Raw genomic sequence first — 27238 nt, forward strand, 5'->3', positions numbered from 1 at the left:
ATTCCTAATTTCTGGTAATATTGCATGTGACTGGAGCACCTGAGAATGCCTTAGGATCAGCAGCTGGTATGTGTTTTATTCAGCAAAACCTTGGTTTTGCAATTGATTGGATTTTTTAGCAGATTTTAAAAAATACCTTTCAGTCTTCTGAATGTAGAGATGGAGGGTTTGAATATATTTTTGAGAGGAGGGAGGGAGAGCAGGATTCCTGTGGAAAATGTTGTTAAAGGGACTAGTGTATTGTTCTAAAATATGAAAGGATTGAATTCCCGGCCTCTTGAAGAATGAGGACTCAGTTTGTTTTCTCAATGATGTTTTCTCTCCTTATTTCATGCCTCACCACTGCAGTTTTCCTCAGAGCCAGAGAGCCTGTGATGGACAACTGCGTGGTCTTAGTTGTTCCACAAGCCATTGTCATCCAAATTCAGCTCAGCCCCGACTCTTCCAACGTGGTTTCTTTGGGGAATCTTGGCTGGGCTTCACATAGCTCATGACTACTTAAATACTCCATCTGGTCTGCAAACATGTCCTGGGATGATGGGTTTTCTTCATTTAAGAAGTATTTGTACAGGTTCATCTCCCCTCAGGGTGTACAAGTGTACTATCTGCCTTGTACTTCTAGAAGGAGAGACAAAAAATGTCAGCTGTGCTTGCTCTCTGCATTCCCAGGCTGTGGCTTCTGAGTCTCAAGGTCATTACTTAGGAGCTAGGGCTTTTCAGATATCATCTGTTTCAATGTTGGCTCCTCCTCTAACCTCCCTACTTGTGTGTCAAGAAAATGCAACATAGTTTACCCAAAAGACTCTAAATAATCTTTGTAATATTTAATATATCCAAGAGAGTATGTTTCTGAAAACATTATTCATTCAGGGGGCTCTTAAATTCAGAGTCAGTACAAACACTAAGAAGGCCTAATCTTGAGGATTCTGATGAAGGATTTCCTTATGCCCTTCCCTTCTCCCTCCCTCTCTCACTTTCTCTATAGTTAATAAGCCACCTCATTTATGTTAAATGCTAGTGCTACACTAAAGCTTCATTTTTATTTACTTATAGATTTTTATGATTACTTGGACCTGTAAAGGTATAATGTATCTTTTTAATCAGACATAACTAAATATACCTAAATTTCCAAAACTTTTCTTACTGGAAATTCCTGGGTGGTACTAGCACAATCCAGGGTTTTATATTTTAGTAAGCCTACTAAAATGATAGTTGGGCATTTGTTTTGAAAGGTTTCAACCTTGTTGAAGTGATCATGAACTTTCAGGTCTTATTCAAGAATATTTAATTATACCCCTCCCCCAAAGTTGTGCTTTTTATTCAGTCCAGTCTTAAACCCTTAGAAAAGCCCTTCACGTACCTTCCTAATGCCGCAACCCTTTAATACAGGTCCTCTGGGTTGCAACCCACAGGTTGAGAACTGCTGTTCTAAGGGAATTATTGATTTCTCATTGTTTAGTCGGAGAAAAATATATACTGGCCTCCTTTTAACACAATCATTGGCTTTTTCAGCAAGAGCTGAGATTTTGCAGGTAAACTTGGATGGTGTGGTACTCTTTGAATTTATTAGTTTTGAGTTCCAAGGACATTTTATGAAAATATCAAATATAAGTATTCTGAAAATTCCATGCTTAATTCAAAATTGAAACCATACTGTGGGGGAAAAAACAAAAAATACTGGGTGGCACCTGTGGCTCAGTGGGTAGGGCTCCAGGCCCATATACTGAGGGTGGCAGGTTCAAACCCGGCCCCGGCCGAACTGCAACAAAAAAAATGGCTGGGCGTTGTGGCAGGCGCCTGTAGTCCCAGCTACTCGGGAGGCTGAGGCAAGAGAATCGCCTGGGCCCAGGAGCTGGAGATTGCTGTGAGCTGTGATGCCATAGCACTCTACTGAGGGTGATAAAGTAAGACTCTGTCTCTACCAAAAAAAAAAAAATACTATGAGGTAACTCCTTAGTAGAGATTGTTTAAATTCAGAACCTAGACCTACTCCTCCCCTGAATTTTCAAGAGGCTCTGACATTAACATTCTGCTGCTCTCTTTTCCAATTGCAGTGGAGCAACTGCCACTAAAATCTGTACTGAGTAGCTTTTGTAACTTTTCTATACCATTTAAGAACATGTCATGCTTTAAAAGTCATTAGAAGACTTGTCATTCTGTTCAAGAGAATGTTCAATACATTTTCTCTCCCCAAGTCAGAAAAAAAAGGAATAAATTCCTGTGGCACAGCCTACACAATAAAAGCTAGCATGAAAAAGTTGGGTCCACTTTGTCAGGTGCATTCTTAGCTCTTAGTAATCACTGGAAAGAATGACCCTATAATTGCATGATGCAGGCATGCTATTTGTGCTTATTGTTTGGAGGTGAGTTGTCTTATGCACTGTTTTTATTCTTACCCTCTAACTATGTCTTTCCTGTCTACCAGGCCTCCCCCTTGTCTACCTTAGAACTAGGAGTACAGCCAGTCTGACTAACCTAGAGCACCAGATCTATGCTAGAGGTACAGTATAGCCAAGCGAGGGCTTGCTTTATTTTCCTGTCTTAGAGCTGCCTTGTACATCAGTTTTTCGTGAATGGGAGTTGAATGGGGATATACCCATTTGTAAGTACTTTGCTTTAGTAACAGAAAAACACATTTCCAACTAATGAACAGAGCGATACTTTATATCAGAAGTGAGGGATATGCTGATTCTTATTGTCTCTCTTCCTTCTGATTACCCTTTGGTGGAAGTAGAATAAACTCCACAGTGTATGATACAGAAACATCCAATGTCAATTAGAGGTCATTTCTTATATTAAAAGCAAGTAGATGGATGAATACCATGCCCTATCTAGCAGTGCTACAAGTCTTTGTATATGGAACATTTATTTATTTATTTTTTGTTTATGGGATATTTAATGAACATTTATTCTCATTGGAATATAGAGGGCTCTATGGAATAGGAACTATAATAATCAGGAATAGAGGAGCTATTTACTGAGAAAAAATTTCCCAGTAAATAATTACTTAGACAGAGATCTTAATTTCTTTATATGTGAATTTATGTGCTTAAGAGATGGAAAAGGAAATATTCTTAAATTCTTTATTTCTATCTCTAATCCTTTAAAATTCTTTGAGAATTTGACTAGTAAATGAATTGGAATCCCAAGGTGTTCATTTCTTCCTTTGTCTTAAAAAGTGTGATTTAATTCGAATGATTTATGTTTGGACATAATGGGACATGGTATTTTTTATAAGAAAGACCATTTGTGCTTTCTCTTCTAAGACTGTAAAAGTGGGATATACATGGTGGCATTACAATGGGATTTTTCTGGAAGATTTTACCAGGATTGATGTTTGAAGGAGGGCTCACCAAGAAAGCCTAGGGCTGAATCTTCATTTATTCATTGATTTGTACTTCAAAGCATTTCTATGTGTTATTTAATCTTTCATGCTAAACCAAACATTATTCATATTTAGCTGATGAGGACAGTGAGCCTCAGAGAAACTATGTAATTTGCCTTCAAATTCAAAGACCCAGAACTTTAATCTATTTCTTATGGTTTACAAACCAGGTCCTTTCTCATGGTCTGAGCTGCTTATATAGCATGAAAATGTACACTGTTTATAATGGCAAAATTATTCTGTGAAACAAGTCCAAAGGAGTAGAAATTTTCTTAGCTGGAGCTGTTTGACACTGAACTTGGAGTGAGAGAGCTTTAGGTTCTCTCTCAGCCCATGAAGAAATTGGGTTTGGTCACTGGGGCAGATTTTCTGAGGCCATCAGGGAATTTGTTCTCTTTGATGGACTTGGGAATTTTTTTCTCTGGTACTCTGCCAAAGGCAAGGACACAGTTTACTTGGACTCTAGTGCAGGAGATGTCAGATTTGTTGCCTGCTGTTGGGGTTGGATTTGTGTGCACTCCTTGTATCTTTATCCTCAGAGAAGTGGCTTACTGAAGTCTGTGCTGTTATGTCTAATAAACACAAGAAGCTTGTGGCCCTAAGCTGTGTGCCTGTCCATGCTATTTAATTCCCAAGCAGTATACTTGTGAATATCTTTGTGTGGATTCCTAGCACTTTATTCTGTATTACAAAGTGATCAAAGCCATCTGCCACCTGTTCTTTTTAAATCTAATTTGCAAATGGAAACTTACAGTCTGGTTCACAGTGGGATATGAAAGCACATCTGGCTTCTTTTTCTCCTGGGTCCTTTATCTACTGTAATAAAAGCAGTTCTCTCATTGCACTCCTGGAGAGGAAGGTGCCTTTCAAAGTGCCACAGTAAATACCGTTTACCTTGCAGACAGCTCTTAAACTTTTTACTCCCCCTCTGCTCTTGTCAGCAGCCTTACAGCTACTCCTTAATTTTCTACTTGATGAGCACTATTTTTTTTAAAGGAATTAAGTGAGGTTTTTGGGGTAAGAAATGGGCATATACCTAGGTAGAGATTATCTTTAGAATTTAGGGTGTTTCTAAGCAGCTGACCACAAAATTGTGGGAACACTGAAGACTGCTCATTTATTTAGCTGATTACTCCCCTGAGCCATTGTCATTATCGAAATAGAACTTGCCTTGACCTGAAATTGCTTGTTTTGCAGTATTTATAGTACTAACTGCTGAAAACTAAAGAGAAAAAAAAGGAGAGCTTGCTTTTGAAAAGGCAGTGATAGTTTCTGATTGTTGTGCCTTATCTCGGAGGACACAGACGGCCGGACATGCTGCAGTTTGCCTTCTCAATTTTGTTGGCAAGAAATATGGTTCTGTGGTCTTGAGTTCACTTCTGCTAGAGTGCTCTCCATAGTCAGCTTTTCCAGACCCCTCTAGATAACTGTTTTCTCCACAGCTGCAGACATTTGGGTCATGGTCTTTGTCTGATACCTTCTCTTTAAAGCTGGACACTTAATAAGATTGGGCCATGCCCCTTTTTTTAGGTAGTGCATGTATGTTGTGAGCATGTCAGCCAGGAGCCTTCCCTGCACTGGATTGCTGCTTCCTTTGTGGTTCCTGCTGCCACCTCCCTCTTTGTTTGGCCAGTGGAGGAGATGGAAGCCTTTGGTCAGAGGAGCTGCTGCCCCTCCTCTCAGCACTCTCTGTCCCATATCAAACTGGACAGTACAGGCAATGGTGCCCAGAGAGGGATCTGTCTGTCTCCCAGGGCAGTCTGGGTGCACAAAGCCACTTGTGTTTGTAGTCAGATCAACTCGCTCTGGAGTTGAGTTATTTATAGTTTTGTATTGGTAGCTATTTCTTTCCAGTTTTCCTAATTAGAAGTTCTTTTGTACAGTGAAGCTACAGCTCTTTATATAGCCTGCATAGTACCCACCCTTAAAACAAGTGGTGAGGGTGGTGTCTGTGTTAAAAATTGAGCTAGAAAAAGCTTCAGGGTAGTATACCTATGATTTTCCAGAGAGAGAGAGAGAAAAAAAAAGCAGCTCTTAGCATAAAAGAACTCTTAGTATAAGAAAATAGAAAAGAATATGCATAATATAAATATAATATAATGTAAGTAAAGGACAGTTTTTATATAAAGGGAGGCTTCATTATATAAAGCCTTCATTAAAGGATACTAAAGTCCTTATAAAGGCTTTTGGGGCAAAGTTTAGGTAAGTATAGGTAATATATCTTGCTACAATTTAGATTGCCTACTTAGAATATGTTTCTGAGGCGTAATGGAGGTCCATTTTTATTTCTTTCTTGATACTGGCCAAGTTTGGCCGTTATGCCTTCTTCTGAGAGATAAGGTCCACACGAGTTATGGGAAACATGGGGGCTGGGAATAGTCAGAGGAGAGACCAAGTCATCCCACAGCAGCCAGCAAATACATGGAGCTTCCATTTGTCCTGTTGACAAAGCCTAGAGTCGTTCTTTCTCTCTTGCCTCTGCCTTTAGCCCCTTTGCCAAGAGAAGCTTTGAGCAATGTTAGGGGGAAGGTTTCTGCCATATATAGAAGCATCTGCTAATAGCCTTCAATAGCCTTCTTTTGTTTGTCATAGCAGAGGTGAAAACCCCTAAGCGCCGGCAGCGATTTGTCCCCTTTGCTCTGAGGAACCACACGGGGTGCACTTTATGGTTTGCCACCCTGACCACCACACCCACCAGGTAAGGAGCACTGCCACCAAAGCCTCTTGGTACCAAGACACCAGAGCAAGGTGGGCCCCTTCTTCCGGGTCTTAGGATTGTATTTAAATCAATAACTTGCTATCTTGCTGACATTTATGATGAAGGTTCTGGTTCTGTGTAGAATCTGTTAAAAGAGAAATATGTCCTGAGTCTGAAATAATCAAATTATGAGCTTGATCTTGGTATTAATGTTAAAAGTCAAACAAATCAAGAATGAGTAGGAAGTGTGAAAGAAAAGGTATTCCAGCCTTTCTCTTCGTCTCCCTTTCCCCTTTTAAGAAAGCTGTATATGGTTATTAAAGTAAACATTTTGCGTTTTTCTTCCAAGAGTGCTTTGAAAACATCCCCCATCTTCCTTTACCCCTGAAGAATTACTTTTGGTACCTAAAACACACTTCCACTCAGATAAAATTGGGTGGAGTTTGGAAAAAAATGACAGTTTTTACCCAAGTCAAGTGAGAACCTTTCTAACAGCTTTCTGCCTATTTAGATCTTGGCTCAAGGTTCCAACACATGGTGATCTTTCCAGCTTAGATAATGAAATACATGAAATAAGTAACAGAATCAATTTATTTGAAACCACATTTCTCCTACCTGCATTAAATATGAAGTTTTTTGTTTATTTTAATAATTTAGGTCTGTTAAAGTCTCTCCAGTCACCTAAATCCTACTTTCAAAAGTCATGCCTTAGATTACCTCTACCAGACTCTACTGCCAGAGGGAAGTGACTGTATAATAATAGCTTTCAGTTATTCCTAAAACTGAAAATAATTTATTAGTGAGCACAAAGATAACTGTAGTCATTGACTTTTTAGTTCATTCTTTGTCACCCAATTACACGTCCGTATTACTAGGAGTGAAGTTCCAGGAGGGTTCTGCTCAGCACGGAGTTGAGGAGAAAGTGGGACAAGCTGCTGTCATCTGATTTGGTTTCAGGGCTGCACTGTCTCACAGTGGGAGTCCAGGGGTAGTTCCAGAAGGGAATAGAACATTTCTTGATGATGCGCACAATGTTAGTGAATGGCGAGAAGTCCTCACAGGTGAAGAGATTCCCTTTGAATTTGAAGCAAGAGGAAAGTTAAGACACAGGTAAAGTATGGCTTATTCTTTTCCTTAATAAGTAAAACCATGGCACTCTACCAAGATAACAAAGTGAGACTCTGTCTCAAAAAAAAAAAAGATATTTTGAAAATCAGTGTTTCCGGGTGGCGCCTGTGGCTCAAAGGAGTACGGCACCGGCCCCATATGCCGGAGGTGACGGGTTCAAACCCAACCCTGGCCAACCAAAATCTGCAAAAAAAAAAAAAAAAATCAGTGTTTCCTTCTAAAAAGCATAGACTGTCTTATAATCTTGGAAATACATGTCTTTCCATTAATTATTCATTTATCTGACATGCAAGGTGGTAACCTATATGTTTTACATAATTTGTTGAAGCATAGACAGATCCTAACATTGAATTCTATTGTAACCTGTCCTGGTGTTCATGATGCAGCAGTGTCATGGCATTCTGTTCTCTAAGCCTGTTGATTTCACTTTTAATATACATATATGCTACATAGTATTTTTATTGATTGATTTTTTTTTTTTTTTTTTTTTTTTGACCAGGGCCAGGTTTGAACCCGCCACCTCCATTACATGGGGCTGGCGCCATACTCACTGAGACACAGGTGCCGCAACCCCCCCCGCCCCCTTTTTTTTTGAGACAGAGTCTCACTATCGCCCTGGGTAGAGTATTGTGGTGTCACAGCTCACAGCAAATTCCAACTCTTGGGCCTAAGCAATTCTCTTGCCTCAGCCTCCCAAGTAGCTGGGACTACAGCAGCGGTTCTCAACCTGTAGGTTGCAACCCCTTTGGGGGTTGAACAGCCCTTTCACAGGGGTCGCCTAAGACCATCCTGCGTATCAGAGTATTACATTGCGATTCATAACAGTAGCAAAATTACAGTTATGAAGTAGCAAGGAAAATAATTTTAGGGTTGGGGGTCACCACAACATGAGGAACTGTATTAAAGGGTCGCAGCATTAGGAGGGTTGAGAACCACTGGACTATAGGCAACCACCACAATGCCTGGCTGTTTTTTGGTTGTAGTTGTCATTGTTTGACAGGCCCGGGCTGGGTTCAAACCCGCCAGCTCTGGTGCACGTGTCTGGTACCCTAGCTGCTTGAGCTACAGGTGCCGAGGCTTATTTATTAATTAGTATTTTTGACAAAGGACAAGTCATAGATGCCTACCAAATAGAACTTTCAGGAAGTGGATAGTTTCAGGAAGCAGAACCAATTCTGCATCTGGCACACTGGATCACTCCTGTAATCCTAGTACTCTGGGAGTACTAGGTGGGAGGATCCCTTAAGCTTAGGAGTTTAAGACCAGCCTGAGCAAGAGCAAGACCTCATCTCTACTAAAAACAGAAAAAATTAGCTGTGTGTAGTAATAGGTACCTGTAGTTCCAGTTACTCGGGAGGTTGAAGCAGGAGGATCACTTGAGCTTAGGAGTTTGAGGTTTCTGTGAACTAGGCTAATGGCACTGCAGTCTAGCCCTAGTGACAGAGTAAGACTGTCTCCAGAGAAAGAAATAGGTTAGTGTACATCTAGGAAGAATTAGAGTGTCCCATCAAGGGAGGCTGCTAGCTGATAGATTCCTGAAGTAGCTAGAATAAATATGAAAAATGTTACATCTGGTGACTAAGAGATCATAAAGTATCTAATGAAGTGTCCCATTATTTACAAATGGCTTTTTTTTTTTTTTTGTAGAGACAGAGTCTCACTTTATCGCCCTCGGTAGAGTGCTGTGACCTCACACAGCTCACAGCAACCTCCAACTCCTGGGCTTAGGCGATTCTCTTGCCTCAGCCTCCCGAGCAGCTGGGACTACAGGCACCTGCCCCAACGCCCGGCTATTTTTTTGTTGCAGTTTTGGCCCAGGCTGGGTTTGAACCCACCACTCTCAGCATATGGGGCCGGCACCCTACCCGCTGAGCCACAGGCGCTGCAATCTACTAGACAGCCCTTCCTACAAACGGTTTCAAAGGGAAGGGCTGTCCAGTAGATATGAGTAGGTTAGGGCTTAATATTTGAATTGAATGAGTAGGTTCAGATTTAATATTTGAGCCTGGTGATTATTTTTGAGCTGAGCTGAAATTGAAGAGATGGGTTGGTTTCAGCCTTCTGTAGATGGGTGCTTTTCATCATGCTCTGAGTCCAGCACCTCTTCCTCTGCCTCGCTTTGTACTGTGCATGTTATTCCCAAGCGACAAGAGTTCTGACTGTGTGGGTCTCCAAGGGTCTTACAGAAAAAATAAGTTTAAAAAAATCACTATGCTGGACACGTGCACCTAGATGCCACTTCAGCGTTTCCGGAGATGAGTGGTGAGCATTTTCCTGTTCTTCCACACGGTTCTTGGGAAAGCTAACTATAGACTGTTGACGGTGTTTCTTGATAAGCATAGCCTCTGTTGTATCAGAAAGGGTTTGACCTCTTTGTCATTTCTGTTTTTGTTTCTGTGTTTTGTAACCCATTTCAAGTCCCTATTCTGCTTGAATTCATCAAAATAAATGCCTTTCCCGGCTTTCCCCCTTTGGCGCACTTTATCCTACTACATGCCTCTCTCCCCCCTCCTGTCAGCCTCAGATCCAGTTCCCCATTTCACTTCTGGCTTGAATTAGGCAAAATCTAAAATAGAATTAAATGTGCAATTTCCTCCTGTTCCTCCTGTTCTGCCCACTGCCTTCTGCTCCAATTTCAGCCGAGCGCGTCAGCCCTAAAACTCTGTCTTGTGCACCCTGTCTGTAGTTATGTAGGGTTAAAGCCAGGCAACTGAATATGGTTCTGAGGGAAGTAGGATGTTCAGCAAAGGAACCTAGAAGAAGAAAATTTTAATGCAAAAGTATAGTTATTGGATTACATGGCTGGTGCATCTTTATATCCCCTTGGACATTGCTGTTTTCTAAAGGTTGAGGTGGGATTGGTGGAGAAAGGAACTGGGCTCGTGAGCAGGGTTTGCGTGGTTTGTACAACCCAGGGTAAATGCCACTCTTGCTCAAGCCTTACAGATCTGCAATTTGTGTTTTAAGTGCAAAATCCAGTTAAATCGTGCTCTTGATTTCCCTTGCATTAGGTAATCCCACAAAGATTTAGCAGTGGACTTTTTACGCCATTATGTGGTAAATCAGATTGAAACTCTGTTTCTACTTTTCTTCCCTCCTGGAGATTGTGCTTAATGTCTTTTTCTGTCTTCTGCCTGACAGACATACCCATGACCTCCGGATTCATCAGCTGCAAGTGAGAGTAAATGGCTGGGAGCAAGTGAGCCCAGTGTCTGTGGACAAAGTTGGGACATTTTTTCGATATGCAGCACCAGATAAAAATTCATCATCCTCTACGGTGTGTGGCTGTAGAATGGGTGTGTGATGGCGTAGATGTGCCGAGGCCACACCCCTTAAAGCAGAGCTGTCAGATGGTTAAGCCTGCATAATCTTGTTTAGTATAGTTTTCTTATCCTTTATTTCTCCTAATTCTAGGAAGAAGATTTAAGGTCATGTTGGGTCAGTTATAGGCATTGGTAATCAGTATGTAGACAAGCCAGGGAATGATTAATTTCAGCCAAAAAATAAGATTTAAAATTGGCAGTAGCATTTACACCACCTGTACAGATCCATTTCATGGTTGGCTGCCTGACTGGCAGCTTATTAACACTAGTCTGCCAAACATGAGTCTTGGCTTTATTTCACTTATAGTTAGGTTTTCTTTTCAGTTTTTTTTTTTTTTTTTTTGGCTGGGCCTGGGTTTGAACCCACCACCTCCAGTATATGGGGCCGGCGCCCTACTCCTTTGAGCCACAGGCACCGCCCGTATAGTTAAGTTTTCTTTATACACTATCATTTCTACATTTCTCAAAATGCTGCTCCTCAATCCTTTTAGTTCTGTGTCTCTGTGGCACTAAGAGAAATGTCTACTGTTGCCTGTTTTCTGATCGTGCGTGCTCTCATGTGCTCTTGCCCTAATTTTATACCATCCCGTAGTTCCAGGGTTGGAGAGGACCAGCCCAAGGACTGGTATGTGCAGGTGGCTGGTGTCCCAGCCGATGGAGCTGCTGTGAGTGCTCTTGCCCATACTCATGCATATTCCATAGGATCACTGCGTTCATCTGGGGGTAGCCAGTGGTGAGGTGCAGATTCAGCTTTTCTTAGGCTTCCTTTCTTTATGAAAAATATTCTAGAAGAGCAGAGCTCTTTTTCTTAAATGAGGGAGGAAAGCCAAAAAGCTTTTAGTTTTTTTTCCAAGCTACTGTTCTGCCTAAGTACATGCCTGGTAATGAAAGGACTGATTTGCTCATAAATACCTTTCTATTTGTATTGAAGTATTCTGAGTGGAGAAATTTGGTATACATTGAATGGTTCTAAAATAACTATTGCTTTCCCCATATCAAGAAAAGATGTTTTAGCTTCATTGTAGACCATATTTTACTTGAAAGTGTTTATAAATGCCAACCTTTCAAGCAGATATTATTGTTACTGAGTTTAAGGATGCCTATTGTCTTAGATCTGTGCTGACTCTGACTTTTGGAATCTTCCTTAGATTGGCAGCCCAAGTAGCAGAACAAATATTATCCATCCCCAGGTTTATGTGAGTATGATTTTCCTGTTCTCATTGTGTTTTCTTAAATATGTGCACTGTGTCTAAACCATACGTATGTGTGTGTGTGTACATGCATATTATTATGGATTAATATAAGGGTACATGTAATTAGGTTTACATTGCTTGCATTTGGTAGGTAAATTCCTATTTGCCCAGGAGGTGTGCCCAGGAGGGGTATATTTACCCCTATATTATATACCATGAGGTGGGAACTTAACAACCCTCTCCCCCCCCCTTCTTTAATTTAATTGTGTTTTTCTCTCATGTGGGCCTGTAGTTGTTCATCTACTAGTTTCAAATTAGTATTGAGCTTTTCCCTTCTTGAGATACTTTACTAGGAGAATGTTCTCCAAATCCATTAGATATATGTTTCTTGATGGTCAGGGAACTTAATGATGTATATGTGATTAGAATTTATCTCTGCCCTTTTATATTAACGGTTACCTTCCCTTTCTAAAAATTTGCAAAAAAAAACTGTTTTCACCTAACTTGGGGTGTGAAACTGAGTATTGTAAGGAAGGAGAACAAAGGATCCTAGGTCTTTTTTTCTAAGTTAAAATAGAAATTGAGTCTGGCGTGCCCATACATATTTCACAGGTTTGGGTCTAAACATCATGAATGTAAATAAAAAGGAAAAATAGTAAGATTTTTCTTTCCTTTTTGACTTTTGAAACATCATAATAAGATGACATTAAAAATTTGGGGGGCTTTTGCTCATTATTTCTTCTCCCTGAGCATTGTAAGTTTTGAAATGTAAAATTTCAGGTAGATATGAAGGCAACAGTATTAAAATTTTAAGCAGTTGTTACTGGCTTTGAATATTGGGGCCTTACTGGGTTGAGCCAGTGGAAGCTTGGACTTTGATGGCGATTTTTGCCTAGAATGTGTCCTTCTAACCATGCTGTAGAAAATGATAGTTTGCCTTTTTATTTAGACTTCTTAGAAGCCTTTGTTCAAACTTGGAACTCCTTAATTTTAATTTGTTGGGTTGATTTTCACATACTGTTTGTTTAAATAAAGAATTGGTAGAATGAAAAGCTTGAGTGATGCCATTTGTTTCTCCGGTAAAACAAATATTGTTAATATGTTTGTTCTGGGCACTCATTCTACGAAAAATACTTCCAGAAACTTTCTCTTTGGTATACCTAATATGGGATTTTATGCTTTTAAGAAAATTTCCTGTCACATGGTATTAGCAGAAAGTGTCTGCTAAATGTGTGAATGAACATATGGAAAAATAACATAATGGCTGTAACCCAAAGCCAAAACTAAATAATTTCTCTCTATTATGTAGAGTTTCTGAAACTTGGTGTCCTGTTTATAAAAGAGTGATTATTGAACAGAATGTAGAAGATTATTTTGAAGAATGAATAATTTGTTTTAAAGTTCTTTGAAATACAAATGTTGGTTTTTCAGTAGGCGTATGTCATTGAGTAGTCTATGGGCCTGAAAAGTAAATTTATGACATTTAGAAAAAAATTATTTGTTCCTGTGAAAGGCTCACTAATACAGACAGTCCTTCTTCATATGCTCTGAATTTTACAAAGACAAGGCTTTTTTACATTTTTCTGTGTATATTTGGGTAGTACCCAACTCATTGTTAGTGTTGAATTTAATATTAATCTAAGAGGAAAATAACATAGAAGGCAAATCATCTAATGGTTTGCAAAGTCCTATACTATTGTTTCTAAGTTTAGTTGTTTTGGATGATCTTTATTTTATTTTCCTCCAGTAGAACTGAAAACAACTCTTTTTCACAGTTTCCATGTTAGGGGCTCATGTGTAGGGACCCAGAAGTAACTTCCAACAGATTCTTTTTTACCATATTACAGGAAGTTTTGAAAATTGGGTAAGTTATTGCCACAATCTTAGGTGAACATTCTTTATAATGTGTCTGGAGGCTTTGGACTGATTTTTTTTTTTTTTCTTGTGATACCACATCTGAGTAGCTTATCTATTTTTGTTGAAATTTTTAGAATTGGGTATTTTTAATAGTATGTATTTGCAGGCCGTTCATTCCTTTTAAGGTGAATGGCTTTCTGGTTTAATGACTGATTGCACTGAAGAGCTATAGCACTAAGGTGCTTTTGACTTTAGACATTCTGGTTGATACTGTTGCACCAGGTATCTTGTGTGACTTTCAGAAGTACGACTATTTTATTTCTATCTCTCTTTCACAGTTCTCTTCACTCCCGCCTGTCCGGGTGGTCTTTGCAGTGACTATGGAAGGCAGTGCTCGGAAAGTAATCACAGTTCGCTCAGCCCTCATTGTGAGGAACAGACTTGAGACACCAATGGAACTAAGACTGGATAGCCCCTCAGCTCCAGACAGTACGTTTGGTTGTCTAGAATATAGCAAAAGCTTGATAAATATTTGTTTACTGTGTTGACTGTTGTCAAGTCTCTGTTTCCCTAGTCGTCTCTTCTCAGGCAGTCAGTATGCACAGTCTGTCTTCCTTTTGTCCTGATATAGTTGATCTTTGGGGTGGAAGACCATTGCCTAAAAGTGCTGACACGTATTTCTGTGTTTCTGTGGCAGAGCCAGTGGTGCTTCCAGCTGTTATGCCAGGGGATTCGTTTGCTGTGCCTTTGCACCTCACTTCTTGGCGGCTACAGGCCCGGCCCAAAGGATTGGGTGTATTTTTCTGTAAGGCTCCTATTCATTGGACCAATGTAGTAAAGACTACAGAGGTTAGTAGCAGCAAACGAGAGTGCCACTCTATGGACACGGAAAAAAGCCGATTCTTCAGGTATGTAATACAGCTACAAAGGCACACAACTTTTGTTTTTGTTTTTCTGTTGAGGGTGACTCTGTTAACCATTCTTTTTCCAAGGATCCTTAGTGATTTAGTTGTGTTTATAAAAACCTCATGATTCTTGGCCAGGCACAGTGAATCATGCCTGTAATCCTAGCACTCTGGGAGGCCAAGGTGAGAGGAATGCTTTAGGTCAGGCATTCGAGACTAGCCTGAGCAAAAGCAAAACCTGTCTCTACTAAGAAATAAAAAAAAATTAGCCAGACATGATGACCTTTGCCTGTAGTCTCAGCTACTTAGGAGGCTTCAGCCAAGGAGTTGGAGGTTCCGGTGAACTATGATGATGCCGTTGCACTGTAGGTGGGGTGGCAGAGTGAAACTCTGTCTAAAACAAAACAAACAACAAAACCCAACCCTGCAATTCTTATTCCTGAAATTCTTGAGTTAGAGTTCATTAGAACTCAAGAGTTAACCCTTGGTGGGAGTTGGAGGGGCTTGTTTATCATTTAATATTTTGGGGGCTAAACAACCAACAAATACTTCTCCCATGTACAGGATTAGAGATTTGTGTGTATATATATCAGCAAAAAGTGCGGACATGTAGGGAAGGGAAGAAAAAAATGAAATTAAAACTAGCCACTTCCCATTCCTAAATTGGGAAGCAAAATTCTGGTGTTAGAAGTTTTCTAAATGAAATTTCAGAAGGTTCATGCACATAATAGTGACTTTTATGAGGACTTTGATAAAATTGCTTAACCATTTACATGCCTGTCTTCCTCTTCTGAAGAATATTGGGAATATGTTTCTAGACTCCATGTCAGAAAAGGATTGCTATAATTGACCTTAACAAACTTTGATTTTTAATCTTGATTAGATATTATTAGCTTTAGTTTCCTTTATGGTGAAGACAGGCATTCATTTAGTTTAAACTTATAGCCAGTATACCCTTTATTCAGATTTGCCAATCATTAATAGACTTAAGAGAGAAACAGATAAAGATATAGCCATAGCCGGTGATTTTAACACTTCCTTCCAGTAACTTATAGCAAAAATATCAATAAAGAAATAAAACATTTGAACAATGTTATCCTTTGGCTTGTTCAAATTGATCTTTCTTTATAAAACATGTTACCCAGTAATCCCAGATTATGCATTCTTTTCAGGTATGTTTGGAACATTCATCAAGAGAGACCATTTATTGGGGTATAAAATAAAGATAAATAAATATTAAAGAATTAAAACTATACAGAGTATATTTCTTGATCACAATAGAATTACACTAGAAATAACAATAAGGTTCTTAATAAATTCACAAATATTTAGAAATTAAACAATATATTTCTATGTAACCCATGCATCAAAAAAGAAATTATAAAGGAAATTAGAAAATATTTGGAATTAAAGAATAATAAAAAGCAGACATGTTAAAATATGAGAGATGTAGCCAAAGCAGTTCCTGAGGGGACATTACAGTTTTTAATCCTCATGCTAGAAAATGAAAAGGATATAAACTCACTGATTTAATCTTCTACCTTAAGCTAGAAAAAGAAATGAATTTAAATACAAAGAAATGGAAAACAAAAACAATAAAAATAGTTTGGTTGAGTAGAAAAAGAAAGAAAAAAACGGGTGGAAATCAGTGAACTAAAAAACAAATAGAGGCGTGAGCCACCGCGCCCGGCTGAGGAGGGAGAATCGCTTGAGCTCAGGAGTTCGAGACTCGCCTGAGCGACAGTGAGACCCCGACTCGTGAAAAAAATGGAAAAACCCAGCCGGGCGCCGTGGCGAGCGCCTGTAATCCCAGCGGCTTCCGGAGGCTGAGGCAGCGGGGTGCCCGCAGCCCGAGTCTGAGGTTGCGGTGAGCTACCACACCCACTGCACTCTGCTCAGGGGCATAGGGTGGGACCCTGTCTCAACAACAACAAAACAAATAGAGGGCGGTGCCTGTGGCTCAAAGGGATAGGGCGCCAGTCCCATATGCTGGAGGTGGTGGGTTCAAACCCAGCCTCGGCCAAAAACCACACACACACACACACACACACACACACACACAAAAAAAAAAAAAACAACAAATAGAAAATTAATAGTGTCACAATTGGCTTATTAAGGGTAGTGCCTATGGCTCAGTGAGTAGGGCGCTGGGCCCCATACACTAAGGGTGAAGGGTTTGAACCCAGCTCCGGCCAAACCACAACAAAAAATAGCCAGTTGTGGTGGGCACCTGTAGTCCCAGCTACTCAGGAGGCTAAGGCAAGAGAATTGCCTAAGCCCAAGAGCTGGAGGTTGCTATGAACTATGATGCCACAGTACTCTACCAAGGGTGACAGAATAAAGACGCTGTCTCAAACAAATAAATAAATAAAGAAACAACAATTGGCTTATTAAAAAGATTCCTAAATTTGATAAACCCTGAACAATACCTATCAAGAGAGAAGATACAAATTACCAACATAGGGATGAAGAAAGGAGATATTCCAGATGCTGTAGACATTAAAAGGATGAAAAGGAGATGGCAGTTTTCTGCCACTCATACACCTACACAACACCTTTCTTGAAAAACACAAAGTATTGGGGGCGGTGCCTGTGGCTCAGTGAGTAGGGCGCCAGGGTGGCAGGTTCAAACCCAGCCCCGGCCAAACTGCAACAACAACAAAAAAAAAATAGCCGGGCGTTGTGGCGGGCGCCTGTAGTCCCAGCTGCTCGGGAGGCTGAGGCAAGAGAATCCCCTAAGCCCAGGAGTTGGAGGTTGCTGTGAGCTGTGTGAGGCCACGGCACTCTACCGAGGGCAGTACAGTGAGACTCTGTCTCTACAAAAAAAAAAAAGAAAAACACAAAGTATGAAAACTGACACAGAAGAAATAGAAAATCCATATAACCATCAAAAAATTTATAATTTATAGAAAAGTCTTCCCACAAAGAACATTCTAGGCTCATGAGACTTTTCAGTGAATTTTATCAGACATTTAAGGAAGAAATAACAGTTCTTTACATAAGAGCTTTCAGAAAATAAAAGAAGGCATAGTTCCTATCTCATTTTATGAGTCAAGCATATACCTGGTACTGAAACTATCCATAACATGTAGCAAGATAAGAATAGAAGGGAACTTTTAAAATCAGTTAAAAGTCATCTGTGATAAAGCTACAGCTAACATCATACTTGTTGGTGAAACATTAAACTCTTTTCCCTTTACACTTGGGATCCAAGCATTCTACTTAACATGATAGTAGTAGTCCTGGCTATTGCAGTAAGGGTAAATAATAAATAAATAAAAAAGAAAAAAGCATAAATACCTGAAAAGTTGTAAAAGATGTAGAAGAGGCCATGGAATATGTAAGAATATTGCTAGAGTTAAGGGTTCAAGGTCAACCTATAGAAATTAGTTGTATTCTTATTCTCTAACCATGAACAATGGGGAAATTTGGTTTTTAGAAAAACACCATTCATAGTAGTACCAAAAACATTAAATACCCAGGAACCAATCTAAGGAATGAAGTATAAGTCTTTGACCCTAAGGAGGTTTTTATAAAATCTTGCTGAGAGAAATTAAAGATCTAGATAAGTAGAAAGGAAAGTTCATGGATTGAAAGACTTGGTATTTTTAAGGTTTCTATTCTCAGTAAATTCATCTGACGATATAATATAATCTCTATCAAAATCCATTGGGCTATTTTGAAGAAATAGATAAGGTATTAATGCAAGCTAAATGCAAGGGATCTAGAATATTCAATGACATTCTTCTAAAAAGAACAAGTTGGTAATGCACCTACCTCGGCACTTTGGGAGGCCAACGTTGGAGGATTGCTTGAGCCCAGGAGTTCAAGACTAGCATAACAAGACCCATCTCTAAAAAAGAAAAAGAGTCAGAAAGAAGAACAAAGCTAGAGTACTTCAAAGCTCACTGTATGATCACAGTTGCTGAGACAGTATGTAAGTATCATGAAGATAAAATAGAGATCAATGTGACATATATGGAGACTTGATTATCAGTCAAGGAGCCATGTCAGTCTAGTGAGGGAAAGCAAAGGTTTCTAAACAACTGGGCAAATATTGTTGAAACAAGTGGATATCCTTATGAAAATGTGAACTTCAGTCCCTAGCTCATTTCATATGCAAAACTTAATCTGAAGGGGATCATGGACATATGAAACTTAGAACCATAGAGTTTCTAGAAGACACAGAAAAATATCTTCATGACTTTGGGGTAGAGACAAGCGTATACCTGATACCAAAACCTGATATTGATAATATATTGATATATATTTTTCTCTTATATTTAAGAGGAAAAAAGTAGGCAGTGTTTTCTTACACCAGCACTAAACACTAAGGAAAAACTGGAGAAATTGAACTTTATTAAAATTTTTGGTTTATCGGGCAGCGCCTGTGGCTCAAGGAGTAGGGCGCCAGTCCCATATGCCAGCGGTGGTGGGTTCAAACCCAGCCCCGGCCAAAAAACCACACACACACAAAAAAAATTTTGGTTTATCAGTAGTCAACAGTAAGAAAAGGAATAGCAAGGCAGTGAGTTTAAAAATATATCTGACAGTGAATTTTTATATAGAATATATGAAGAACTTCCTGCAAATCTACAGTAAAAAGACAAAGAACTTACAAACAGGCAAAAGAGTTGAACTGACAATTTAGAGAAAAGAATATAAATGGCCAATGGACAAAAGAAAAGATACTCAGTATTATTAATCATTAAGGAAATGAGATCTGAACAATAGTGAATAGGGTTTTACTCAAACCAAAGTGGCTAAAATACAAAAGACTGGCAACATCATAAGTGGGCGAAGATGTGGAGTAACTGGAACTCTCATAAATAGCTAGCAGGAGTGTAAAATGGCACAATCACTGGAGAAATTTATGGCAATTTTTTATAAAAGTTACGGACCCAGCGAAAGAAGTGAAGATATATGTCCATAAAAATACTTGGACAAGAATGTTCATTTACTCCTAACCTGGAAGCATTCTAGTTGCCTGGCAACATGGTAACGCACAAAAAGTGATTTATTTGTACCATGGTATACCACTGGGCAATGCATAAGAATCAAATATGATGTATACAACATGCCTAAATGTTGTTGAGACTTCATGTTAAGAAAAAAGAAGCCAGACACAAAATAGTTGTGTGAATGATGGGAGAGTATATTGATTGTGGGCAGTGCCCGTGCTCAGTGGGTAGGGCGCTGGCCACATACACCAAGGCTAGCAGGTTCAAACCTGACCAGGCCTGCTAAACAACAACTACAACTGCACAATGAAAAAAATAGCAGGGCATTGTGGTGGGCGCCTGTAGTCCCAGCTACTTGGGAGGCTGAGGCACGAGAATCACTTGAGCCCAAGAGTTTGAGGTTGCTGTGAGCTATAACACTATGCCACTCTACCCCAGGGCGATCAAGTGAGATTCTGTCTCAAAAAAACAAAATATTGATTGAAAAGACAAGAGAGAAACTTTCTGGGGTGAGAGAAATATTGTATAATTTGTTTTGGGTGGTGGTTATGGAAGTGTCTGTAATTGTCAAAAACTCATCAAACTGAATGTTTAAAATCTACAGATATCATTGTATATTATACCTTTAACTGTATTTGGATTGAAAATCGCAAGTATCTTACTGACTTACCAAATCCTTTTAATGTTATTCTTCTCTCATACTCAGCTAAGAGGAAAAAAATTTCTTCTCTCAGGCTGATGGTTTTCACACCATTCTGTCTTCATAGGTTTTGTGTGGCTATAAAGAAAGAGAATTATCCAGACTATATGCCCTCAAACATATTTTCTGACAGTGCTAAACAGATTTTCAGACAGCCTGGGCATACTATATATCTCCTGCCAACTGTGGTAATCTGCAACTTGCTCCCCTGTGAACTTGATTTTTATGTTAAAGGAATGCCAATTAATGGGACATTGAAACCTGGCAAGGAGGCAGCTCTCCATACAGCTGATACATCACAGAACATTGAACTAGGTAAGGATGTAGGAAGATAATCACTTGTCCTAACCCTATGAAAATATCAATGAGTATTTTGTGATTATTTAATAAATATCTTGGAGAAATTGTAGTGCATTTATCTCAGTAAGCCAGCTGTCTTAGTCTGTTTTGCCTTGCTATAAAAGAATACCTGAGGCTAGGTAATTTATAAAGAAAACAGGGTTTTTTGGCTCGTGGTTCTGTAGGCTGCATAAGAAGCATGGTATCAAGCAACTACCTCTGATGAAGACTTCAGGAAGCCTCCGCTCATGGTGGAAGGTACAGGAGAACTGGCATGTCATGTCACATGGTGGGGGGCGGGGGAGTAAGAAAGAGAGGAAATGGGCAGGACATGCCAGGCTTTTTTTTTTAAGAAAGAGAGGCCTCTGTTGCCTAGGCTGGCATAGCCTCAAGCTCCTGAGCTCAAGTGATTCTCCTGCTGAGTCGAGGGGATTACAGGCTTGTGTCATCATGCTTGGCTAATTTATTCTTTCACTTTTTACTAGACAAGATCTTGCTATGTTGTCTGTATTGTTCTTGCACCCATGGCCTCAAGCTATCCTCCCACCTCAGGGTCCCAGTAGATGGGATTAGAGGTGTGAGACACCAAACCCAGCAGGCTCTAATTAACAATCAGTTCTTGTAGGAACTAATGGAGTGAGAACTTACTCATTACCTGGAGGATCTGGGGGATCTTCCACTGTGATCCAAACACCTCCCATCAGGCTACATCTCCAACATTGGGGATCAGGTTCAGCATGAGATTTGGAGGAAGCTATTCCACTAGCTCAAAGGAATTAGGCAATTAAAAAAAAGTAACAACCAGGCGTGGTGCCTCATGCCCATAATCCTAGCACTCTGGGAGGCGGTTGGAGTGCCTGAGCTCACAGGTTTGAGACCAGCCTGGGCAAGTGTGAGACACCGTCTCTAAAAAATAGCTGGGCATTGTGGCAGGTGCCTGTAGTCCCAGCTACTTGGGAGGCTGAGGCAAGAGAATTGCTTGAACCAAAGAGTTTGAGGTTGCTGTGCGCTGTGACACCACGGCACTCTACTGAGGGTGACTCTGTCTCAAACAAACAAACAAACAAAGAAAACAATACTTACACATACAGCCAGGCATGGTGGCTGGCTCCTATAGTCCCAGCTACTCAGAAGGCTGAGGTGGGAGGATTGCTTGAAACCAGTTTGAGGCTGTAGTGTGCTGTGATTGCACCTGTCAATTGTCACTCTACTCCAGCCTAGCAAACATAGCAAGATCACATCTCTTTAGAAACAGTCAGACAAACAAAAAAAACTTATAGAAAATGACCAAAAGGGAAAAATTGAAAAGCCAAAAGAGTTACAGAGAAGGTACTCAATGGAGCCTTTTTTCTTACCTTGCTCACTTGAAGTGTGTATTATTTATAAGCTGTAATTTTTCCTAGCTGTAAAATAAGCAAAATCATATGTCTCTTCTTTTTTCTGGGAAAGGATAAACATTCGCTAAGCATGCACCATATTTCAGGCATAAATCAGGCTTTTCACACAGGCAATCTCATGTAATCCTTATGGCAATAGTTATTTGTCTATTTTATTAACAAAGAAATGGAAGTTTGGAATGTTTAATGCATCAAGTAATTTTCAGTTTTAATGTTCAATGAAACCAAGATAGAGAGTCATCATCATATTTTCAGCCCTTAAAAAGGAAGGGTAGTTAACAGTACTGTGTTGTGTATTTCATAATACTAGTGTCCTCCCTTTAAAGAAACAGTGTTTGAGATTAGGGAGATGCTAACTACTCTATTTGATCATTACATGTGTGTATATATATTGAAACGTCTCACTATACCCCATAAGTACATACAATTATTATGTATCAATTAAAAACAATTTTTAAATTAAAAAAAAAGACAAAACGTACTCCTGGAGTTTAGGCAGAAAGTATGTTTCTTTAAGACTGCCGTATACGTGTTAAAGTAATAATAAGTTGGATATTTATCTTTTTACAGTAATGTAATTGCTTTCACCCTCTGATCTTGTTTGATCTTTGCTAGAGTGCTTGGTTCAGGGTTAGACAGGTGTTTTCCCTTTTACAGACGAGGAATCTGAAACTTACTGAACTTAAGCAATGTGTTCCACAGTGACAAGATTCAATGACTTTGTAACATTTGAGCTTAATTTAGAAATGAAAAATAGTGCAGTACTATTCATTCTGAAGTAAGTAGGTCTTACATTTAAGAAGTTAGCTTTTTAATATAGTTCTTCAAACATGTTTTGAGCTCCAGTAGAAAATGGAAACATCTGCCTCACCCCATCACAGGACCTGATATATCACAAATTCCTAATAATCGTAACTGCTTCTGATAGCTTTTTGGTATTCCATTCCTCCCTAATGTGACTTCCATGCCTTCCAGTTTGCCTATGTTTGTTTTCACCCCAGCTAGAGGACAATCGCTAGTCTAGTGAGATTTTTACTGGCGAGATACTCAGTTGTTGCCTTTCCAAAAAGGAATCTAATTTAGTTTTGCTGTGGGCTACTTTGACAAACTAAAGTGAGAACCTAGAAAGTTAATAGTTTTATCTTCTTCAGGGGTATCACTGGAGAACTTTCCCCTCTGTAAAGAGTTGCTCATCCCACCTGGCACCCAAAACTATATGGTGAGAATGCGACTCTATGACATCAACCGGCGGCAGCTAAACCTCACCATCCGGATTGTGTGTCGAGCGGAAGGATCCTTAAAGATCTTCATTTCTGCTCCATATTGGCTGATTAACAAAACAGGTATGTATGGAGGCAAAAGTAAGCTTTTGCCGTTAATCATGGGAATTCAGGTTTATTTGCTCAGCTAACTAAATGGAGCCAATGCAAATAGATTACTTCAGCAGTCTAAGCTGCTGAAACTTTCCTGCTTCCATAATAAATGCTTACTCCTGCTCAAAACTGTCCATTTATTCAATGAACTGAGCCCACTAAATAAAATCTATTTTTACTATTTTCCCCCTTTATGATCTTTTTTCTTTTACTGTTTGCATCTCTCTTGGGTAGGACAGGGGAGGGATTGATATAAATTTCTCCCCTCCTTTCTCAAGGGTTGCCACTGATCTTCAGACAGGACAATGCAAAGATAGATGCTGCAGGCCAGTTTGAGGAACATGAGCTGGCCCGGAGCCTGAGCCCTCTCTTATTCTGCTATGCTGACAAAGAGCAGCCAAACCTGTGAGTACAGTTATTTATGGGAAGGGGAAATAAACTCCCAGGGAAGGGAAGAAATTAGCAAAGGCTATAATATATCCGTGTAAGTAGAACTATACCATAGATAACAATTCTGACTTGGCAGGGAAGTAGAACCATGACCTAATGGGATTTGGGGGGATCTAATTTCTGTGTTATTTAATACAAAAATAAACCATTTGGTTGGTTTATAATGAAAGCTAGTTTTATTTTACATGTAGTGAAGTAGTTTTCCTATTCATAACTCTGCCAACAAAGAGAAACCTCCGTGTTCCCCTTTTCTTCCCTGCAGTTTCTCTTTCCCTGTAAAGCTTTTAGCACAGGCAGAGGATCTGGCGTCAGAGTGGACAGACTGACCCCTTGGGAAAGCCTTCAGCTTCATTAATTCAGTCCACCATTTAAAATTCATCCCCTTTACACTTGAACTAAAATGTACCATTTTAAAATCTCAAACCACTCATTAGATGTTTAAAAGCAGGGAAAAGCAACAGTTGTGAGGATGAGATGACATATCTTTTTAATGTGTGCTGGGAGTATTCAGTCCCTTTTGTTCTTGGTTTTGACAGTCTGCTTTTTTATAGAGGTCTTGTCATTCATATCCCTAATCTGAAGATAAAGGGGTGTGTCTGACAGTGCTAAAATGCCACGCCCTGTTATCTGCAGAATTATGTGAAAGCTTAGCAGGATGGCTTCCGGAATAATGTACTTCAGTGCACAGAGATGCATTTACTAGGGACGGGTAGTATCTAGACTGATGTAGTCAAGGAGAGAGGATTGATTAGAATTCTGGATATTGTAAGAAATACAGCCAGCCATTCAACAGCACAGCAAGCCCAGTTTCATTCTTTTCCAGCCAGCATTTGAATAGTTTTAGATCTAGGACTTGACATTTGTCAATTTGTTTTATCTATGGATTTCATAGTTCCTTAAGCATTTTCACATAGACCACCTCAACATTCCAATAGTTTAGGCAAGGTAGGAAATTTCATTATATATTAAGATGAGGAAACTGAGGCTCAGAGAGGCAAGGCACTGATCAACTATGAGTAAACAATGTTTTGTTGCTGTAACAGCCAACACTTGAAAGTGACGCACCGTTAGGGGCATCTTCTGTACATACTTTTCTGTGGGTTTTTTATTTATTTATTTTTTTTGCTCTTTTTTTTTTTTTTTTTTTGTAGAGACAGAGTCTCACTGTACCGCCCTCGGGTAGAGTGCCGTGGCGTCACACGGCTCACAGCAACCTCTTAACTCTTGGGCTTACGCGATTCTCTTGCCTCAGCCTCCCGAGCAGCTGGGACTATATTTATTTATTTTTTTGAGACAGAGTCTCACTGTGTCGCCCTCGGTAGGCTCACAGCTCACAGCAACCTCAAACTCTTTGGCTTAAGCAATCTCTTGCCTCAGCCTCCTAAGTAGCTGGGACTACAGGCATGCACTACAATGCCTGGCTATTTTTTTGTTGCAATTGTCATTGTTGTTTAGCAGGATTAGGTCGGATTTGAACTGCCAGTCTTGATGTATGTGGCTGGCGCCGTAACCACTGTGCTACAGGTGCCAAGCCAGTTTCTTATTATTTTATTTTATTTATTTATTATTACTATTATTTTTTAGAGACAGAGTCTCATTTTATCGCCCTCGGTAGAGTTCCGTGGTGTCACAGCTCACAGCAACCTCCAACTCCTGGACTTAGGTGATTCTCTTGCCTCAGCCTCAGTGAGTAGGGCGCTGGCCCCATATGCCGAGGGTGGCGGGTTCAAACCCAGCCCCGGCCAAACTGCAACAAAAAAATAGCCGGGCGTTGTGGCGGTCGCCTGTAGTCCCAGCTGCTCGGGAGGCTGAAGCAAACGAATCACGTAAGCCCAAGAGTTAGAGGTTGCTGTGAGCCGTGTGACGCCATGGCACTCTACCCGAGGGCAGTACAGTGAGACTCTGTCTCTACAAAAAAAAAAAAAAAAAAAGACAGAGTCTCATTCTCTTGCCCTGGGTAGAGTGCTGTGCTGCCTTCCACAGCAACCTCAAACTCCTGGGCTCAAGTGATTCTCTTGCCTCACTTTTTCTATTTTTAGTAGACACGGGGGTCTCACTCTTGCTCAGGCTGGGCTTAATCTCCTGAGCTCAAGCAATCTACTTGCCTTTGTCTCCCAGAGTGCTAGGATTACAGGCGTGAGCCACTTCGCCTGGCCTTGTGTTATTGTTATTGTTTTTTTTAAATGAACCCTTGAAACACTTGAGTCCGGCAATGGTCAGTTTAACCTGAATCCATGATTCTCAGGGAAATCATAGAGACACTATCCTCGTGTCTCCTAAAGGGTTTAGTTGTTTGGTTGTAGATGTCAATACATTTCACATACTGTTGTACTGTGGCTACCTCCAAGATAGTTTTGTTTTTTTGTTTTTTTTGAAATCATGTCTCACTGTGTTTTCCTGGCTAGAATGCAGTGGTGTCATCATAACTCACTGCAGCCTCCATCTCAAGCGATCTTCCTGCCTCAGCCTCGGGAGTAGCTGGGACTATAGGTTGTGTACCAGGTCACTCAAGCACATTTTATTTATTTATTTATTTATTTATTTTGGTCTGAGGTCTTGTTATTGCCAGGCTGGTCTTGAACTCCTGGGCTCTAGTGATCCTCCCACTTCATGCTCCCAAAGTGCTAGGATTACAGGCACTAGCCACCATGCCCAGCCTTTAAGTTAGAGTTTTGAGCACTGTTAATTTTTGCATTGTGCTTGGAAATCACATAAGAGTGAGGAAGAGAGACAATATGTGAAATCTAATTTTAGGTAATATTTACATTAGTATTTCTTGATTAGAGCAAGTAGATAAGCCTTCCTTGTGGATGAATATATACATCTTTGCTTTTCTGCCCCACAGCTGCACGATGAGAATCGGAAGGGGGATTCATCCGGAAGGCATGCCAGGCTGGTGTCAGGGCTTCTCCTTGGATGGTGGTAGTGGTGTTCGAGCTTTGAAAGTCATCCAACAAGGAAACCGCCCAGGGCTGATCTATAACATTGGTGGGTTACATTTGGGGCAGTGGGAGAATCAGAACCTTTGGCCAATGACCTCAATCTTGGAGAAATAAGCTGGCCGTGCATTTTGGTCTAGCTACAAGTATTCGTTTTCTTATTCAGAGCCGGGTCAGGTATCTCCTCTCTGAATGCTAGATAGGTATCAATGCAGATCTGTTCTCCTAGGGACCTAAACGCTGTCCTTTTGAGGTCTGTGGCTCAGTTTAATTTCAGACTCACCTGTGTCAGGAAAGTATCAGTTTGGGTTGAATCCTTGTTCTTCAGAGGAATGATAGGAATACTTAGAATGCTTTTCATCCTCCAGGTATTCCCATGCCTTAGTATAATTTCTGTACCTGAGGAGGGTAAAAAGGATTGTTCTTGAATCTGAAGGAGTGAGGTTAAGTGACCTGCCTAGATGCAAAGGAGATGTCTGAGGCAGAAGTAAGATTAGGATTGGGGTCTAAGAATCTAAGGCAGAAAACATACTTGGCGTTTGTAGTAATTAAAAATACCCCAACTAATTTAGTTTCTGGAGGTGGGAAGG

At 40.1% G+C, this 27238-nt stretch overlaps 1 protein-coding gene across 7 annotated transcripts in view; it reads left to right on the top strand.

The window, feature by feature from the left end:
- Positions 1 to 27238, top strand: part of VPS13D (vacuolar protein sorting 13 homolog D) — a 295192-nt gene that overhangs the window by 112625 nt on the left and 155329 nt on the right. For 5 of the 7 annotated variants that reach the window (XM_053575043.1, XM_053575036.1, XM_053575041.1 and 2 more), the window contains 11 exons: positions 2426 to 2500; positions 5981 to 6083; positions 7041 to 7193; positions 10353 to 10488; positions 11683 to 11730; positions 13923 to 14073; positions 14282 to 14492; positions 20218 to 20465; positions 23038 to 23229; positions 23538 to 23664; positions 26555 to 26697. In XM_053575043.1, coding sequence (XP_053431018.1) covers positions 2426 to 2500; positions 5981 to 6083; positions 7041 to 7193; positions 10353 to 10488; positions 11683 to 11730; positions 13923 to 14073; positions 14282 to 14492; positions 20218 to 20465; positions 23038 to 23229; positions 23538 to 23664; positions 26555 to 26697 — 1587 coding nt within the window. Of the gene's footprint in view, positions 1 to 2425; positions 2501 to 5977; positions 6084 to 7040; positions 7194 to 10352; positions 10489 to 11682; positions 11731 to 13922; positions 14074 to 14281; positions 14493 to 20217; positions 20466 to 23037; positions 23230 to 23537; positions 23665 to 26554; positions 26698 to 27238 lie in introns of all 7 variants that reach the window. The other 2 variants (XM_053575039.1, XM_053575040.1) reach the window with 2 other exon arrangements.

This window comes from Nycticebus coucang, chromosome 22 (assembly GCF_027406575.1).
Source record: "Nycticebus coucang isolate mNycCou1 chromosome 22, mNycCou1.pri, whole genome shotgun sequence".
NCBI classification, from domain to species: Eukaryota; Metazoa; Chordata; class Mammalia; order Primates; family Lorisidae; genus Nycticebus; species Nycticebus coucang.